Genomic DNA, 16,065 nt, shown 5'->3' on the forward strand with positions numbered 1-16,065 from the left:
AAGTGGTTTCAGACATCCAGGATGAGATGTCAACAAGTAGCTAATTGCATATAAACATCTGGAGTAAAGGAGAGAGAACAAGGCTGGGGATACAAATTTTGGAGTCACTCAGCCTAGAACTGAATTCAGGGAAGAGTATGGATAGACAAGAGTCAAGTCCCAAGCACTGGATCACTCCAACATTTAGAGGTCAAGGACAGAAGAGGAATCGACAAAGAAACCAGGAAATAACGGCTGGTGTAGTAAGAGGAAAATCATTAGAATTACGGCAGCCAAGTGAAGAAAATGTTTCAAGAAAAAGGTCAAACCACATGGCTGAGAGGTCAAATGAGATGAGGATGGAGATTTGACTGTAAGACTTGACAGAAGCAGAAAGAATGCTTCATGGTATGTAAATTAAGCTTGAAATTAAAGTTACTGCTACTTTTAGCTCCTTGTTTTATGGGTTATTATATAACAGCAGTTTTATGATAAAGAGTGCTATGCAGTAATAAGCTATTATAACTTTTCATTTTGACTTACATGATGTGCATTACTAAGCCAAACAAAATACACATACAACTTCTCAGCATTTTCCAAAATTTCTAATAAGCCCATGAAATAGGCTCAAAAAGGAAACAGTGATTACAAAAATGTATACATGTTTATATTCAAGGATAATGAATATTTTTTGAAATACAAATTCTTCTATTTTCAAATCTTTTTCTGTTGTGAATGAAAGATTCAAATCCAGCTGAAATTCCTAGTTAAAATCTTTCAAAAAGATGTACTGGTCAGCTGGGTGCGATGGCTCACGCCGATAATCCCAGCACTTTGGGAGGCTGGCATGGGTGGATCACTTGAGCCCAGGAGCTCAAGACCAGCCTGGCCAACATGGCGAAAGTCCATCTCTACTAAAAATACCAAAATTAGCTGGGTATGGTGGAGCATGCTGTAATCCCAGCTACTCAGGAGGCTGAGGCAGGAGAATTGCTTGAATCCAGGAGGTGGAGGCTGTGGTGAGATTGCCTCACTGCACACCAGCCTGGGTGACAGAGGCACTGTCTCAAAAAAAAAAAAAAAAGAAGATGTACTGGTATCAAGATTGACTAATAAAATTCCCTGATGTAGCATTTTCTAGGTCTTTCAGAAAAATTTAGCTGATTCTGTATGTATCTAGGAAACAGAAACTCAACTGCATTTTTAGTCTGGAAATAAATTTTAAAGATTAGTCATTTCATTTCCTTCATTTTGGACTTAAGGAAACCAATAAGATAATATGTATTTAGTGCAACATTGAAATAAATCTTTTTATTCCCACTGCAATGTTTACTGCATTCTACCATGTGACTGCACACAACTTATAAACTCGATTGACAGACTTTCTGATGTTGAGTTACACATTCTCTGTTTCAAACTATGAATTACGAATTCAGAGCTGAAGCATTATTTTGATGACTGGAGAATAAAATTCTATGGGGGAAATATTCACAAATAGCAATTCTTTAACTGGCACAGGATAAGGTATAGGATGTCCCTGAAATAATTTGAGTGAATAACATAGATTAAAACCACATTAACACCTATTTTACCTTTGTTGAACTATTCCCTTTTAATTAAAAAATTTATAATTTAAATAAAACAAATCTCTCCAAATGTTTCTTCTTACATCACTCAGCAGAATGTAGTTTTCTTCATCTGCACACAATAAACGAAGTCCTCACCTGGAACTCTTGAGTGCTCTTTGGGCAGCTGACCACAGCATCTAATCTAAAGAAATGTCTGAGATCCTGTCTCTCAGCTAACTGTTTTATGTATTCCACATAATATTAAGTATCAAAATGATTTCTTCCAGGATAGACTACAGCATCTCCTTGTGAGTACGTTTTGGAACTTTTTTCCCTTAAATATGATGGATGCATATCATTTTTTATAACTTTCTGAGGCTGATTCTAATGTGAGCTTACAAGTTCTCTTTCAGGCATAAACTTTAGTTAACATGTATACTTGCAGGCACTGGCAGGAGATAGCCATGGAGCTCCTGCTATCCTGATGTGTTAGGCTGGTTGGGCTCCTGCCATTCTGATACGTTAGGGAGGTCCTCTTGTCCAGGGCAGACATGGAATGAAGGGTGTATTTTTCCATCGTTTCACTCTTCCAATGTGAATTTACTCTTGACTTGTGTGCTTGGCTATAGTGCAGCAGGCTGCAGCATGTAATGTGGTAGACTCATGGGACTCGGTTCTAATCCCAGTCCAGCTTCTAAATTGTGTGACCACAGGCAAGACATTAACTTCTCTTAGTCTTAGTTTTGTAGTCTATAAAATGGAAACTGCTCTACCTATATCACAGCATTATCAATTAAATCAGTGAATATATAAAAGGGCTTTGAAAGGTTTGAAGCATCATGCTGATGTTTGTCCTTGTTTCCGCTTTGGCATCTATATTATCTACTTATTTAAATATACTCTGTCTTGTATTACACGTTTGCAAAAGGGAAAAACAAAGCTGATGTTAGTTTCTTTTAAAAATATCCAACAGCTTATGGGCAACTTATGTATGCTTTTAAATAGTGATATTGTAATATATTATTCAGCCGATAAATTGTTAAGCTACAGAATATCTAAAGCAGTGCTCCTCAACCTTGGCTACACAATAGAACCACCTTGGGGAATTTTCAAAAGTCTCACTGCCCAGGTCACATGCAGACTACTAAAATCAGTGTATCTGGGGATGAGAGCAAGACATCAGGATTTTTTAAAGCCCCTCAACAGATTCTGCAGCTGTGGTTAAGAATAACTTATATAAAGCATTACCATACTGTGAAGGGGAGGATAAGGTGGATGGGATCTTTAAGCTTCTTCAGTTCCGCTGGGACATAAAGGAAAGATCTAATAGGATGAATATTCTGATGAAGAGTTTTCCATGTGGAATAGAAATCAAACCTTCACTTTCTGGCTGTTTTATTCAGTTCACTACTTAATACAACTCTGACTCTTACCCTCTATTATGTTTGTAAGTAATCTAAATGGTTTATGCATTAAAATCTCCTTTTCAAGTAAAATCCCTTGATAATGAACTTCAGGTGACATGCATATGGTTTTTGCTGCAGATATTATTTGAAGTCAGATTTATAGTTTACAGAAATTAACACATTGAATCTGGGTAACATTTTATAGTTGAAACATAACTCCCATATATTTAATTTAAACCTAGAGTTGAGAACAGACTTGATACTTGTTATTTCTGAAAAATAAACATGAAAATAAGTGCATTAAACTAGAAGTTTAGGTTTCTAGAGTTCGTGAATATTTTGTCCATTTTATTGTGATGGCTGGTTTGAAAGTTTAGATGGTTGTATCACTGAAGGGGAGCCTCAAAGCGTACTAAATGCTTCTTTATGGCTAAACAAAGTTCAATACTCCGCTTACATAACAAATGACACTCATTCGAATTCTTTCAATGTCATCAGTTTTGGCATTGATTATATATGTTCATTTCCACATGGAACTTATTTTAATCAGGTTAAAAATACACTAGTTCTTTGGGTGACATTAAGGGATATAGAAGTATGTTTTCATTAATAATAAAATTTCCATTTGTTTAGTAGCTTTTTCTTTTCTAAGCAATTGGAATTATTCATGAGTTCACTTGAACACTCCATAAGGCAGTTCTCTAATTCTGAGTTATAGTTCAGGCAGCTTTAATTAATATCATTTGACAGAGAGGGCATTGAGATCATGTGGTGAATTTTACAGTAAGATTAGGACACTGGACTCAGATTCGGGTCAGAAAAAAACTGACTTAAAATTCCAGCTGGCCAATTACACTTTCCACAAATTATTTTCTCTCTGCCTTGGTTTCTTCACTTGTAAAAAGAAAATAAGATTATTATGAGGATTAAATAAAATAGTATATGTAAGCAGGCCCAGTTATATAATTAGTTGGACCTGATGCAAAATGAAAACGTGGGCTGCTTGATCAAAAATTATTAAGAATTACAAGATGGTGACAGCAGGGCATTAATCCAAACATGGGGCCCTTTTAAGTGCAGGACCTTATGCAACTCTACAGGTCACCAGCCTCTGCTGCCATACCTGTGTGTAAGAAATAAGAGTGTAAAACACATAGCAGGTGCTTAATATATGGTAACTGCTGTCCCTTTCTTTGCTATTTTCATTCAGATTTCCTTTCCCTGAATCAAACAATGTGTATTCACTGTAATCAGATTTTGTTTTACCTGTAGCATTTCAATAAGTGACTACTGTTTAACTAAAGTTTCCAGGGTTTACTTTAACAGAAATTATTGTGTTTTATTATACTGAGTAGACTTTCTTTGCACCACATTTATTGCGTCTTCTTGCTCTTAAAAATGTTGAATAATTTAGGTTTTTCCATATTGTACCTGACCAAATTTACCGTTGTTGTTAGATAATTTAAATTGAACTTTGCTTTTCTCTTTATGGCTCTTTTATAGCACCACTAGAAATGTCTTATTAAAATAGAAGGTTTTGATTTATATGCCCCAAATGTACATTAGAAATGTTATGTTACATCACTGCTCTTTACATTTAAATCACTACTCTATAATTTTCATGTGAAGCTCCATAAAGTCTTTACATGTTTTAAATGTTTTTCTCCATTTTTTTCCTTGTTAAATTTGGAATAAAAGTCTTCTTTTAAAACACACAGCCACATATACTTACTAAAAAGGTCTGAATTTTCAAAAGAAATATAACTTAGGAAAGTAAAAAGCACATGAAATAGTTTCATTATGAGAGTGAAATATATAACCTTTCAGCCTCTTTTAATGTTTTTTGGTTTGTCTTTCTATCTTTAGATGAAGGAGGTTGGGACTGATAATCATTAAGTTTCTTCAAATATTTGAATTCTTAAAATATTCTATTTCTTCTGTTTTCTGTTTCTATACCCTCAGTGCCAAGCTTACAGAGTGTGTGTGTGTGTGTGTGTGTGTGTGTGTGTGTGTGTGTGTAGAAGTTTATTATTTGACTCTCACAAATTCACAAATTCTTTTTGAATGTTGTTAGTGGGTAGCAATGCTCTCATTTTATCAGGAGAGAAACTGACTCTCAGGAAGAGTTAATAACTTGGCCAAGGACAAGTGGACAAGTGGTTAATAAACGTAAACATGAAACTAGAACTCCAAATTCTGAGACCTAGTCCTAGTATCTCTTTCTTGAACACTAAGCTAAATGAAGAAGTGGAGAGGTTAGAGAAAGAAAAAGAGATGAAAGAAATCAGGGTAGTAGTCAGTAGTGTGCTGGAAAATATGTAATAAACAACTGGTTGGGGTTGGGGGAGTGCCCTAATTCGCTGTGTTTGCTGATGTTCCTGGTATAATTTTTCCCACAACTTCAACCTATTAATATGATGTCACTGAAGGTGTGATTGGGAAGAGGAGCACATGGCAATGTACAAATATGAGCTGGCCAACTGCGAAAACAGCTTTAAGAAACTGACTCAAGATTTATAACGGGATGAGAGGTAGCATAGTTTGGGGACCAGAACTGTTTGTTTAAATGCCTTTAGGCTTTCTTTCACTCCAAAATCTTTTTTATTGAAACATAATGATATTTGTATATATATTCATGGGGTGCATGCGATATTTTGTCACATGCACAGAATGTGTAATCAAGTCAAGGTGTTTGGGATATCCATCACCACGAGGATTTATCATTTCTCTATGTCGAGAACATTCCAAGTCCTCACTTCTAGCTATTTTGAAATGTACAATACATTCAAAACCATTTCAGCCTGAAACCAAGGCAGAAAAAACTGGGACACCAAAAGGTGTTATATTTAAGTCCCTTCCTTAACATATAGGCAGTTCTACAATTCTGAGTTATAGTTCAGACAGGTTTAAGCATTCAATTGAATGTTTCAATTTTATCTCTCAGTTTGAAAGGCACTTGATGTTATCAAGCTGGGAATGAAAACATTTGAGAGCTACTATAAATACATTTTTCTGAAATAATCATAATGTTCTAAACTTAATACATGTGTAAACTTTAAAACTTAGTAATTCTCTTACTAGTCAAACTTTATATAATTTACATATTTTTCAGAAATAGTATTAAAATAGCCTTTAAATTTGGGGTGTTCAGAATAACTGCATGCTAACACTAAACCTACTTTTCAATGTAGGTGAGAACAGATAGCATTAATCTCAGTGGATTTTCAAATGCATTGATTCTGGGAGGAGAAAACCATGTAGCTTTTAATAAGAATAACTAAATCAGAGAACTGGCTTGAGTTATGATACTTGTGGGCAAGTAATATCTATGAACAATTTTTTTTAACCTCCTAAGATGCCTTTGGTAAAGCATAATTTAAAATTGTATTAACTTTTAAGAGTATCTGGAGAATTAAAAACCCCATATCATTATCTGATTAAAGGCACCTGTCTGGTTTATAATACCTTAAATTCAACACTTGACCTAGATTAAGGCAGGAGAGGGAGAAAATTATCTTTAAAAAGTACCTATGATTCTGAGAATGATTAGTATGTAATCTAGGCTTCAAGAAGGATATTAAGAAATAGAGGAGATGTTTAAAGCCCCTGGAATCCAAATGATAAATGGCTCTTAACAATATAAAGGTAAAATCTGGAGAATGAAGTTAATTTTGATATGTTTAGAAAGTCAGGTGAGGAGATACGTAAAACTTTGATAAGTAATAATCAAATGAAGCTTTTATAGACCATATTAAAAGTTAGAAAAGTCAGTAGGAATGTAGCCTATCTATCTGAATAATGAAATAAGAGAAATTAATTTTAATAGTGTATTAAGATCTAAATGTTTTACTTTCTGAGATTAATATAGCTCAATAGATGCAATCCCATTCAGTTTTCCAGTCCTAAGGAACTAAAACAGATTCTACAATGGAAAAGCAAACCCTAATTTTAGATAGGTTTGAAGAATGCAATTGTTTTCGCTACATGGCATTTATCAGTAACTTGAAGCCTGTCAGAAACATTTCCCTTCTAACTGTTCTTTATAGTTATCTTCACATCTTCACAGCAAAGCTTTATCTCTGCACCATTCAACAATCCGAAGATAGGACTTTTAAAAGATATCTTCCGACAGATGGGGGAAATAAAACAGTTTACTTTCACGCTGTAGGTTTCACCAGAGGACTTGGTAAATATACCTAATCCATTGAAGTCCTTTATAACATTCAAAATCTGTACTGTAGAGCTAAATTGGAGTCAGGAGTGGGTAGGACAGGGTGTAGGATAGTACTGGAAAAATTATTCCGCCCCATCAATTTTTCCTTTTGTAAAACGGGTATTTTACCAACCATAAATCCCTATATGTTGTAGTACTTAACCACTGGAAAGAAGGATAAAAATCCCCACAAAGAGGACCCTATCCCATTCAACGTGGTGATGGCATTGTGTCCTGGACCACATCAATGAGGGAAGGCAAATCATGGATTGTTTGGACTTTTCTTTCCTGAAAATTCATCAGTAATAAAGAAACACTTCTCACCTGCTCTGGATATCCATCCATACTCCTTTGCCCTTTCGTTTGAATTAAGCACCGTCCAGGTTGAGGTCCCCGAGTGGCCTGTGAAGAGGGGATCTGAATAGGCAATGGTGACTGAAATTGCTGGATGGTCACTTTGTTTATATTTCCTTCATATGGCTGCTGCTCCCGGCTGCGATGCTGAAGGCTTTGGGACCCCATCAACGTCTGGATATGGCTGCCTGCCTGTGGAGAAGATAATCTGTCAGGCAAAGATTCATGGTGCTGAAAGGATGTGATTAAAGTAGAAAGCATGTACAGAATACTTCTCTGGTAAAGCGGCACCATTTGGGCTCTCAGTCATGGCCGGAAGGGATAATGAAGAAACAGTAAGGGTCTGCCTACTGTGGTTTGTGAAAATGTTAATATTGGAGCAAGGTCACATTAAATACATTCATAGTCATCTGCTGGCTTGCCAGAGATAATTTTAACCTCACTTTAAAGGAACAAAATTCAGTTTGAAAAATCTCAGGAAGAAAATTAAGTCACAACTTAAAGGGAAGCTGTATTTGGTATTTCATCTTGAAATATACCAGAGAGAGACAGAGAGATGTTAATATATGTAACACCAGGGGGGAAATGCTGGAAACAGTTTTCTGATTTGGAAGCAACTAAGTTTGTTCAGATGAGTATAACCAATATTTATCAATTATCACCATTCAAATACAGCCTTTGAAATCTCTAAGTTACATTAAAAATTAATCATGTGTTAAATTCCTGTGGGGGCACTAGCTATGGAAACGTCTTCAAAATGAGCTCTCCCTGCAGAAGATCATCTGGTCATGAGCTTCCAGATGGATTAATCAGTACCCCTTATTTACACGGATAATGATAATTTCTAAATTCTTAAAGGTGGAGGAGAGAGGGTATGCTTGCTGCGGTCTCTCATCTTTAAATGATATGATCATACCCCTACTTCTTTGTTGACTCCTGTTTTCTCACCTTCATTTTAGCACCAGCTCCTTGCATCATTCTATCTGATGTCTTTTCTACCAAGCAAGCAAGCAAGCAGTTTTGTGTGTGAGCTGGTAAGCCAGAATATGCCTTTCTAAACTGAGAATGGCTTAACATGGGAGTCTAACATGGAAAATGAATGCTGATCATGAATAATTTTAAACATATATTTTAGTGCTGTGCTTAGTACTTCACCCATTACTATTGAAAGACATGGGGATTTATTTCCTAAATTCATTTTCTTTCCTATTGATCTTTTAAGGATAGGTGACATGAATTCAAAAGTGAACTTCATCTTTGAATTCATTAGCTAAGAAATCTTGTGAAATTTCCTGACTAATCAAGATTTTTGATTACTATGAAAAAGTTAGGTTGGAGTAATAAAAAGATAATTATTAAATAAGTATTCATGGAAGAGATTAAATTTAATTATTTTAAAGTTTTTAAAGAAGAGCAACATAAAAAACACTACAGTGATAATGAAAAATCATTTGCAGAGGAAAAATATACTACTGGATTCCAAACAAGAGACAATTTCAAAAGAAAATATTCAAAATTATAATTTGGCAATATGTAAAGCAAAGTAAACAACCATTTGATTATATTTTAGATGTCCAATTGACTGTCTTGGTATCCTTTACAATTGTTTACATTCAAAAACAGTAAAGATATCTCAGACATGAAAAACTGGAGGAAAAGATGCAAAAAAGGGCTTCAGACTATACCAGCACAATGTGAAATCAATTATCAATCCAAATCTGTCCAACACATATCCAGTGATTACAGATCTATAACCTCATAAATACAACTAAGATAACCTCATAAAGGGCAAATCTGTATCTCTTCATTATATCTATTCCCTTCTCAGAAATCTTAATGAAAGAAGATATTGCAGCCTTTTCAGTCATTCTAGAACATTGAACACCCTTGTGGTCAAGTTTTTCCTTATTGCAAATTCAATTCTTGCTTGCTGCCATGGAATATCTTTTCTTTTTTTTCCAGAGGGTGTAAGTTGCATTGTGTTTTTGTTTGGAGGAGAGGGCAGCCATGATAAGCTCAGTATCACATTTTGATCTGCTGTATTTTTTTTTTTTTTTCTTGGCAACGGAGTCTTTTTTCTGTTGCCCAGGCTGGAGTGCAGTGGCACGATCTTGGCGCACTGCATCCTCCGTGTCCCAGGTCCAAGTGATTCTTCTGCCTCAGCCTCCCAAGTAGCTGGGATTACAGGCCTGCATCACCATGTCCAGCTAATTGCATTTTTAGTAGAGACAGGGTTTCACCATGTTGGCCAGACTGGTCTCGAACTCCTGACCTTAAGTGATCCACCGGCCTCAGCCTCCCAAAGTGCTGGGATTAAAGGCTTGAGCCTCAGTGCTTGGCCTGCGCTGCTGTATTCTGAATGAACTCACTGGCATGCCCAGTTACATAGCTAGAGAAAATGATTTCAGGAGTCAGAGGAGCTGGGGGTGGAACTATCTGACTGAGGGCGACTGGCCTGGCTACTGAGAAATCAACTGATTTTTAAGTTTATATCGGCTTCCACTGGCAGAATATTCATGGGTCTTCAGTCAGTGCTTGAACCAGTGCAAGTGACAACTGGCAGTTTAATTGAAAGTGGTCATATAGATAAGCAAAGCATTTTTCCACCCAGACAAACTTAGAAGGATCCAGAACATAGCTTGGTTCCATGAAATATAATCTACATGAGAAAATGAATAACTGCTTATGGATTATTTTGTTGATTAGAGTATTATAGTACTAGTCTATTCAAGGGTGAAAAGTGAATGCTATATATTGGAGAACTATAATAGCCTTTGTTATTTGAATTTAGTTTTAATTTTTATTTGTAGACACAGAGGCTTACTCTGTCGCCCGGGCTGGAGTACAGTGGTGTGATCATAGCTCACTGCAGCCTTGAACTCCCGGTGTAATAGCCTTCAGACTTACTTTTCAGGTGTATTTTTTCTTCTAATAGGACAGGATGTGAGCTCAAGATTATGCTGATTTTGAACTCTTTGAGAGCAAGCATCATATTCTACTTACGGTTTTTAATGACTGACACAGTAACTGGCATTTAATAAATAATAGCTACCACCCAAACACTCAGTGCAAATGTGCTAAAACACCATATACATATTACCTCTTTAAACTTTACAATAGTGTTAAGAGGTAATTTTTATTATTCAATTTTACTGAGGACAAAACTAAGGGTGGAAGAGGTTAAGTAAATTTCCCAAGTAATACAACTGGTAACCTGACAGCACCATCATTTGAACCAAGTCTGTCTATCAAAGGTCGTCCTTTTAAACACTACATTATACTGCAACCCTTTCCCCGCAAATTGACACCCACCCCGATTAGTTGAACCATGAATTGAAAAGGAACCATGAAAAGGAACAAAAGGATCAAGTTGTTGAGAGAGAGCATATATTATTCAATTTCTTTAGCAGCTCTTTAATTTGCCAAAAGGCAATTTCCTACTTAGTGGATTAGGTCTATCATCTGTTTTAGATGTTGCACATGTGACTTTGAGCGTTATAGTTAAGCAAATAGGATGATGCTTTTGTATTTAGTAATCTATTACTATGAAGTAATTAAGCTTATGCTCTTAGATGGCTTGGCAAAACAAACAATAGGCATGAAAGGAACATGCTGTAAAGTCATTCTGTTTGCAGCAGCAGCAGCAGCAGTAGCAGCAGCAGTTTTTTGTCTCTCTTGGGCTATAGGCTGTGATGAATGACGTTGGGGAATGACAGCTGTAGAAAGCAAAGAATTAACACAATTTTTTGTAAAGTTAAACAAACGTAAATGACAAGACATCTAGAGGGACAATAATGGTTCAGAAGGACTATAAAGAGGAAGTTGTGTTTTACTGGCACAAAGGCTTGAGAAAAGTAATAAGGATGTTCATGATGAAGTTCAAAGAACTGATGAAAATGTAGAAAATGTAAGAGATTAGACTTATTCATGCAGAGGGTTAGCTGTGAGAACACTGACTCATACTGAAGGGAAATCTGAACATGAAGGTTTCTGTAAAGCTTGTGCTACACATTTTGAATAGTAAAAAGAAATAGAGAAGATTTGACATTTGTTTGGAACTTTCAAGGGGAGGTTGGTTGTAAAAAATAACATGTATTTGAGGAGAATAGTGATGGAATATATTGTTTTGAAGTTGACCCCCTAAAAACTGTCAAAGTTTACAGGGAAAACTCCAATATCTATAGGACCCAGGAAACTATTTATGTCAAAAACCACAGAAAAGAATTGTTGATTTGATAGCAAATGGCACTGTTCATGCAAAATTCATCCCACAGCAAATCAGGCTTATTATGTGAAAGTTGCAAGTATTTGGGAGGTTTTGTACAATATAAAAGACATGGCTTTATCACTGTAAAAATGATTTGGTTTACGCTGTTCTTTTAAAAAAGAGTGGTAGACTAAGAAGTGTATTACCCAATTTGGTCATCTGTTTTATTACCTATCTTGGCTCTTGAACCACCTGGGCTTGCTTCCAAGAATCAAACACTGCCTTAAAAGATTACAATTTACGCCACTGAGAATGTTCAAAAGAACACAATTCATTCTCTGAAATCCAAAAGAGTTCTTAAAATATTTGGAAGCAGAATCATCTCCAAAGCATATTTTACTTATTGATTTCGAGGAATTAGCACTCGTATAAATAAGTCAATATCAGCAATTTTATAAAACGACAATAACAACAAAACCCAGGCCTATTACTTTCTATTCACATCACATTTTCTGTGGCACCCCCACTTTTTTAAAAATGCAGGTTAGTTGTTAAAAATTAGGCCAGTAGGACATCTGCTTCCAGGTAGATGGGGTAGATGTACTTTGCCCTATTTCTTCCATTAAGTACAACTAAAAAACCTTGGGCATTACACATAAATGTAAGAAGACTACGAATAATAAAGAGAAGGCAGACTAGCTAGGGACCTGGGGGACAAGCCACATCATGGTGGTAAGTTCTCTGGGCTTATTTTTGTGTCACATATCACAGACTTGGAGCTGAAGAAGCAGACAATCTGAAAATGCCAATAGGTATAAACAATGCTCCAACAAAAGTCTACTCTCTCTAACCAATGAATAGGAAAGATGCAGTCTAACAAGACAGAATGCTTTTAGACAATAACTCCTCCACTGAACACCATAGAAAAAAACTGTAGCCCCACCCCGAACAATGCCAGCAAAAGTCAAGTGTTGAACCTAGACTTCTACCCTTGTGAGGATGTCACAAGGCACACAAACACTTCTGCTAGAGTAGTGTTAGAAAAGGCAAGTAGGTGCACAGCATTCATTCCCATCAACTAGTAATAAGCCCCTCTTCTTCAGTGGTGTCAGTGGTGACCACACAAGGAGCTTGGACTTCCACTCCTACCCAGCAGTAATGAAGCACCCTTTACCTTACTAATGAGATGGTGTCAGAGAAGGCCTAGTAGAGAGTCAAGACTTTCCCCATCATCCAGTGGTAATGATGCTACCCCTACTAAATGGAGACCATGTGAGGAGATGAAACTTCCATCCTCACTTAGACTCAACTGTCACTGGAAGCTGAATTGGAGAATTGGACTTCTACCTTCACCTGGCCATAACAAGGCAGCACCACACCCTTCCCCAACTGGAGTGGTATCAGAGAAAGGCGGCTAAAACAGAAGCTTTAAGTAAGATACAGAGTTTTATAACATAATATAAAAGTGCCCAGGTTTTAATTAAAAAAATCACTCATCATATCAAGAATCAGGAAGATCTCAAACCAAATAAAAAAAGACAATCGATAGATGCTCATACTGAGAGGACAAAGATGTTAGAATTATCTTATTTTTAAGACAGCCACTTAAAAATGCTTCCATGATCAATTACACACACACACTTGAAACCAAAGGAAAACTAGAAACCTTCAGCAAAGAAATATAAAGTCTCAGCAAAGATCTCGGGCATTGTAGCTCAACCCTATAACCCCAGCACTTTGGGAAGCTGAGGCAGGTGTATCAGTTGAGGTCAGGAGTTCAAGATCAGCCTGGACAATATGGCGAAACCCTGTCTTTTAAGAAATACAAAAAATTAGCCAGGTGTGGTGATGTGTGCCAGCTACTCGGGAGGCTGAGGTGGGAGGATCACCTGAGCTCAGAAGGTCCAGGCTGCAATGAGCTCTGATCACATCACTGCACTCTAGCCTGGGAGACAGAGTAAGACCATGTCAGTAAAAAATATATAAAAATCAAAAAGAGTCTCAGCAAAGAAACAGAAGATATAAAGAAGAAACAAATGGAGATTTTAGAGCTGAAAATAAATAACAAATCAAAAACTCAGTCAGTGAATAGGTTTAACAGCAGATTGTAGAAAACAGAGGAGAGAAACAGTGACCTGGTAGACAGGACAATATAAATTATTCAATCTGAATAACAGAGAGAAAACACGTTGACAAAAATATGAGCAGAGTTTTAGGGACCTGTGGGACTATACAAACGTTCTAATAATCACGTTATCATGAGGAGAGGAGAAAGGAGTTGGGGCTGAAAAATTACATGATAAAATAATGGCTTAAAATTCTGAAATTTGGTAAGAGAAATAAACTTACAGATTCAAGAAGCACGAATTCAATAAGCAAGCAAGAAGCAGATTCAAGAAGTAAAAGTTCCACATAGAACAAACCCAAGGAAATCTATCAATAAACTCAGATAAATTTTAGCTATGTCCCCACCAAAATCTCATCTTGAATTGTAATCCTCACAATCCCTATAATCCCCACATGTCAAGGGCGGGACCAGGTGGAGGTAACTGGATCATGGGGGCAGTTTCTCCTATGCTGTTCTGATAAGTGAGTGGGTATTATGAGATCTGATGGGTTTATAAGCATCTGGCATTTCCCCTGCTTGCAGTCAGTCTGTCCTGCCGCCCTTTGAAGAAGGTGCCTGCTTCTCCTTTGCCTTCCACCATGATTGTAAGTTTCCTGAGGCCTCCCTAGCAATGTGGAACTGAGTCAAGTAAATCTCCTTCCTTTATAAATTACCCAGTGTTGGGTATTACTTCATAGCAGTATGAGAATGCACTAATAAAGACACACTATAATTAAACTTCTGAAAACTAAAGACAAGAAAAAATCTTAGAAGCAGCCAGAGGAAAAATCGACACCTCATATATAGAGGAAGAAGACTTTGCATAACAATGGGTATCTTATTGAGAACCATGGATGACAGAAGTAGTGGCCTAATATTTTTCAAAGGCAGAAAGAAAAGAACTGTCAGCCTGAAATACTATACCTGTGAATATATTCTTTAGCTATGAAAGGGAAATCAAAAGACACTCTCAAGTGAAAGAAAACAAAGATAATTTGTTGCTACCAGACCTATCTTAGAATAACGTCTAAAGGATGTTTCCTAAATAGAAAGGAAACGGTAAAAGAAAAATCTTATAACATTAAGAAGAAAGAAAGAACATGGTAAGAAAATATACAGGTAAATGCAATGAGCTTTTTTTCCTCCTGAATTTTTGAAAGTATGTTTGATGATTGAAGTAAACATTATGTCACCATCTGATATGACTTTAAATGCATGTAGAGGAAATATTTAAGACAATTATTCACAGAGGAGGATGAACATAATGTGTTTCTATACTTCACTTGAACTGGTAAACAATGACACCAGTAGACTCTTGTAAAATATGTATATATAATGTAATCCCAGGAGCACCCACTAAAAGAAGCTATAGAAAGAGACATACTAAAAACGCTATAAATATAAAATACTCAAAACTAAATATATAACACTAAAAACAGTATAAATAAAAATGGAATTCTGAAAAATGTTCAGCTGGCCTGCAGGAAGGAAGAAAAAGAAAACAGAAAAGCTAAAAAAAACCAAGCACAAACAGAAAACAAAAGATTAAGTTGAGACTTAAATCTTAATGTATCAATTCTTACTTTAAACATAAGAAATCTAAATACACGAATTCAATTGATAGATTTTGGCATAGCAGATTAAAGAACATTACTTAACTATATGCAGATTATAAGAAATCACTTCAAATATAATGATTTGGGCAGGTAGAAAGTAAAAGAATCTAAAAAGATACATCATGCAAATATTAATGAAAGAAAAGGAAAATGGCTATATTAATACCAGATAAAGTAGACTTCAGTGCAAACAAACCTTTATGAGAGACAGAGAGGGATTTTATATAATGAAAAATGATTCAATTCACCAAGAAAACGTAGCAATCCTAAATGTGTACACATTAAACAACAGAGCTGCAAATACTTTAAGCAAAATTGATAGAACGGAAAGAGAAATAGAAAAATCTAAATGTTGGTCAAATTTAACACCCTTCTCTCAATAGCTGATGGAAAAACTAGACTAAAAATTATAAAAAATGTAGAATTCAACAATACCATTAACTAATCATATCCAATTATCACTTATAGAATACAGATTCTCTTCAAGTTCCTATGGAATATTTATGAAGATAGATCATATCCCGAAACAGACAACAAAACTCAACAAATTTAAAATAATTGAAATAATATAGAGTGTGTTCTTTTTTTTTTTTTTTTTTTTTTTTTTTTTTTTTT

At 35.8% G+C, this 16,065-nt stretch overlaps 1 protein-coding gene across 1 annotated transcript in view; it reads right to left on the reverse strand.

The window, feature by feature from the left end:
- Positions 1-16,065, reverse strand: part of LRRC7 (leucine rich repeat containing 7) — a 544,610-nt gene that overhangs the window by 43,117 nt on the left and 485,428 nt on the right. Inside the window, exon 24 of the mRNA XM_031935208.1 lies at positions 7,491-7,712. Within this exon, the coding sequence (XP_031791068.1) occupies positions 7,491-7,712 (222 nt within the window). The remainder of the gene's footprint in view (positions 1-7,490; positions 7,713-16,065) is intronic.

Source organism: Piliocolobus tephrosceles, chromosome 1, assembly GCF_002776525.5.
Source record: "Piliocolobus tephrosceles isolate RC106 chromosome 1, ASM277652v3, whole genome shotgun sequence".
In the NCBI taxonomy this organism is placed as follows: domain Eukaryota; kingdom Metazoa; phylum Chordata; class Mammalia; order Primates; family Cercopithecidae; genus Piliocolobus; species Piliocolobus tephrosceles.